Source organism: Alligator sinensis, unplaced genomic scaffold (assembly GCF_000455745.1).
Source record: "Alligator sinensis unplaced genomic scaffold, ASM45574v1 scaffold2172_1, whole genome shotgun sequence".
NCBI lineage: Eukaryota > Metazoa > Chordata > Crocodylia > Alligatoridae > Alligator > Alligator sinensis.
In genome coordinates, this window is record NW_005843717.1 from 7,940 (window position 1) to 9,735 (window position 1,796).

Consider the following 1,796-nt stretch of genomic DNA (forward strand, 5'->3'; position numbering starts at 1 on the left):
GGGCGGGGGCCCCAGAGGAGGCTGGGAGAGAGGCCAGCCAAAGCAAGGTGTGACTCGGGCCTGCTGGGGCAGGGCATAAAGGGGCATGGTCTAAATTGGGGGTGTGGAGCCTGAATCCTGGAAGGGGTGGAGCTTGGCTCATTTGTATGGTCTCCTGACATGGGTGGAGCCTGAATCCAAGAAGGGGCAGGGCGTGAGCATGGCTTCATGATGGTGGCGCCTGAGTCTTGGAAGGTGGTGGGACTTCGAGCCGGCTGTGGGAGGGGTTGGCTGTGCCAGGTCATGCCTGGTTGGCGGGGTGGGGAGCAAAAGAGATGAGGCCTCACTCACTGGGGGAGGGGGTGAGGTCTCAGGCTGGGCGCAGGGCATGGGAAGGAGGAGGTGGGGCTTCTGAGGCAGTGGGCAGGGCTTGTTCTGGAGCAGGGGTTCTTACCCTCTCCCCTGCCCCACAGGAGCCGGAGCATCACCCGGAGACCCTGCGAGACCGCCCCACCCGCCAGCGGGCAGCCACCGCGCCCCGGGTATGAGGCTGGGGGTGGGGTCATAAGATGGGGTCATTCCCCTACCTTTTAGGCCTTGGTACAGTTCCCTCCTGAGTTGCAAAGGGGGGAAGGTGCATGGATTGTACCACTTCCCCCTACTGGGATTTCTAGCCTGGGTGTGGGGCCTGTGGTGTGGTGGGTGGGGCCTAAGTGGCTGTGGGCGGGGCTTGGCTGTGCCAGGTCATGCCTGGTTGGCGGGGTGGGGAGCAAAAGAGATGAGGCCTCACTCACTGGGGGAGGGGGTGAGGTCTCAGGCTGGGGGCGGAGCATGGGAAGGAGGAGGTGGGGCTTGTTCTGGAGCAGGGGTTCTTACCCTCTCCCCTGCCCCACAGGAGCCAGAGCATCACCCGGAGACCCTGCGAGACCGCCCCACCCGCCAGCGGGCAGCCACCGCGCCCCGGGTATGAGGCTGGGGGTGGGGTCATTCCCCTACCTTTTAGCCCTTGGTAGGGTTGCCTCCTGAGTTGCAAAGAGGGGAGGTGCATGGGTTGTACCACTTCCCCCTACTTGGTGGGGGGGGTGGGGTGGAGATTAAGAATATGATTAGCAGTAGACTGTACCAAATCACAGTAGAGGGGCATGGGTTGTACCACATGGCAAGGGTTACAGGAACTGCACCAACCAGCCCACCTTGTAGGGGAGGGGGTGTAAGTGAGGTTACACCAAACTGTAAGGGAGTGGGGTAAGAAATGTAGCACCCTGTGGTTGCAGGGCAGGATTCTACCATAATGTCCTAGAGTTGAGGGATTGGGGGTGGGGATGGGGCTGTACCACTTTGTTCTGGAACTTGGTTGGGAGGAGAGGACTGTACCACCCTGTTTTGGGTGGGGAGGGGAAGGACTGTACCACCTGTCACAGATGGAGGTGGGGGGCAAGGATTTTAAGGTTTCACACCTGAGGGGTGGGAATGTACCACCCTGCCCTAGGGTGGGGCCGATAAGATGATCTAATTCCTGCAGATCTGAGATTATGACTGCCACCCTGTTTTTTTTTGGGGGGGGGAGGGGTGACTGCACTCTTATGTCCTGAGGGGGTTGGAGACTATACCACCCTGTCCCAAACCTTGGGGGTGTGAAGACTCTGCCACCTTGTCCTGAGCGTTGGTGAGGACTGTCTCGCCATCTCTGACCTAGGTGGGAGAAGACTATACCACTCTGTCCCAGACATGGGGGGCATGAGGACTGTACCATTCTCATGGGGCGGGTCAGGGGTGAGGACTGCACCATCATCCCAAACCTGTGGGGGAAGAGTTAA

General features: G+C 60.2%; 1 protein-coding gene across 4 annotated transcripts in view; it reads left to right on the forward strand.

Moving 5' to 3' along the window:
* LOC102378675 (mediator of DNA damage checkpoint protein 1-like) overlaps positions 1-1,796 on the forward strand; it is a 12,861-nt gene that overhangs the window by 7,926 nt on the left and 3,139 nt on the right. For 3 of the 4 annotated variants that reach the window (XR_003092408.1, XM_025195681.1, XM_006039090.3), the window contains exons 10-11: positions 453-521; positions 875-943. Coding sequence is in view for 3 of the 4 variants with exons in the window: in XM_025195681.1 (XP_025051466.1) it covers positions 453-521; positions 875-943 (138 nt within the window). In the remaining variant the exon portion in view is untranslated. The remainder of the gene's footprint in view (positions 1-452; positions 522-874; positions 944-1,796) is intronic. The other variant, XM_025195682.1, reaches the window with a different exon arrangement.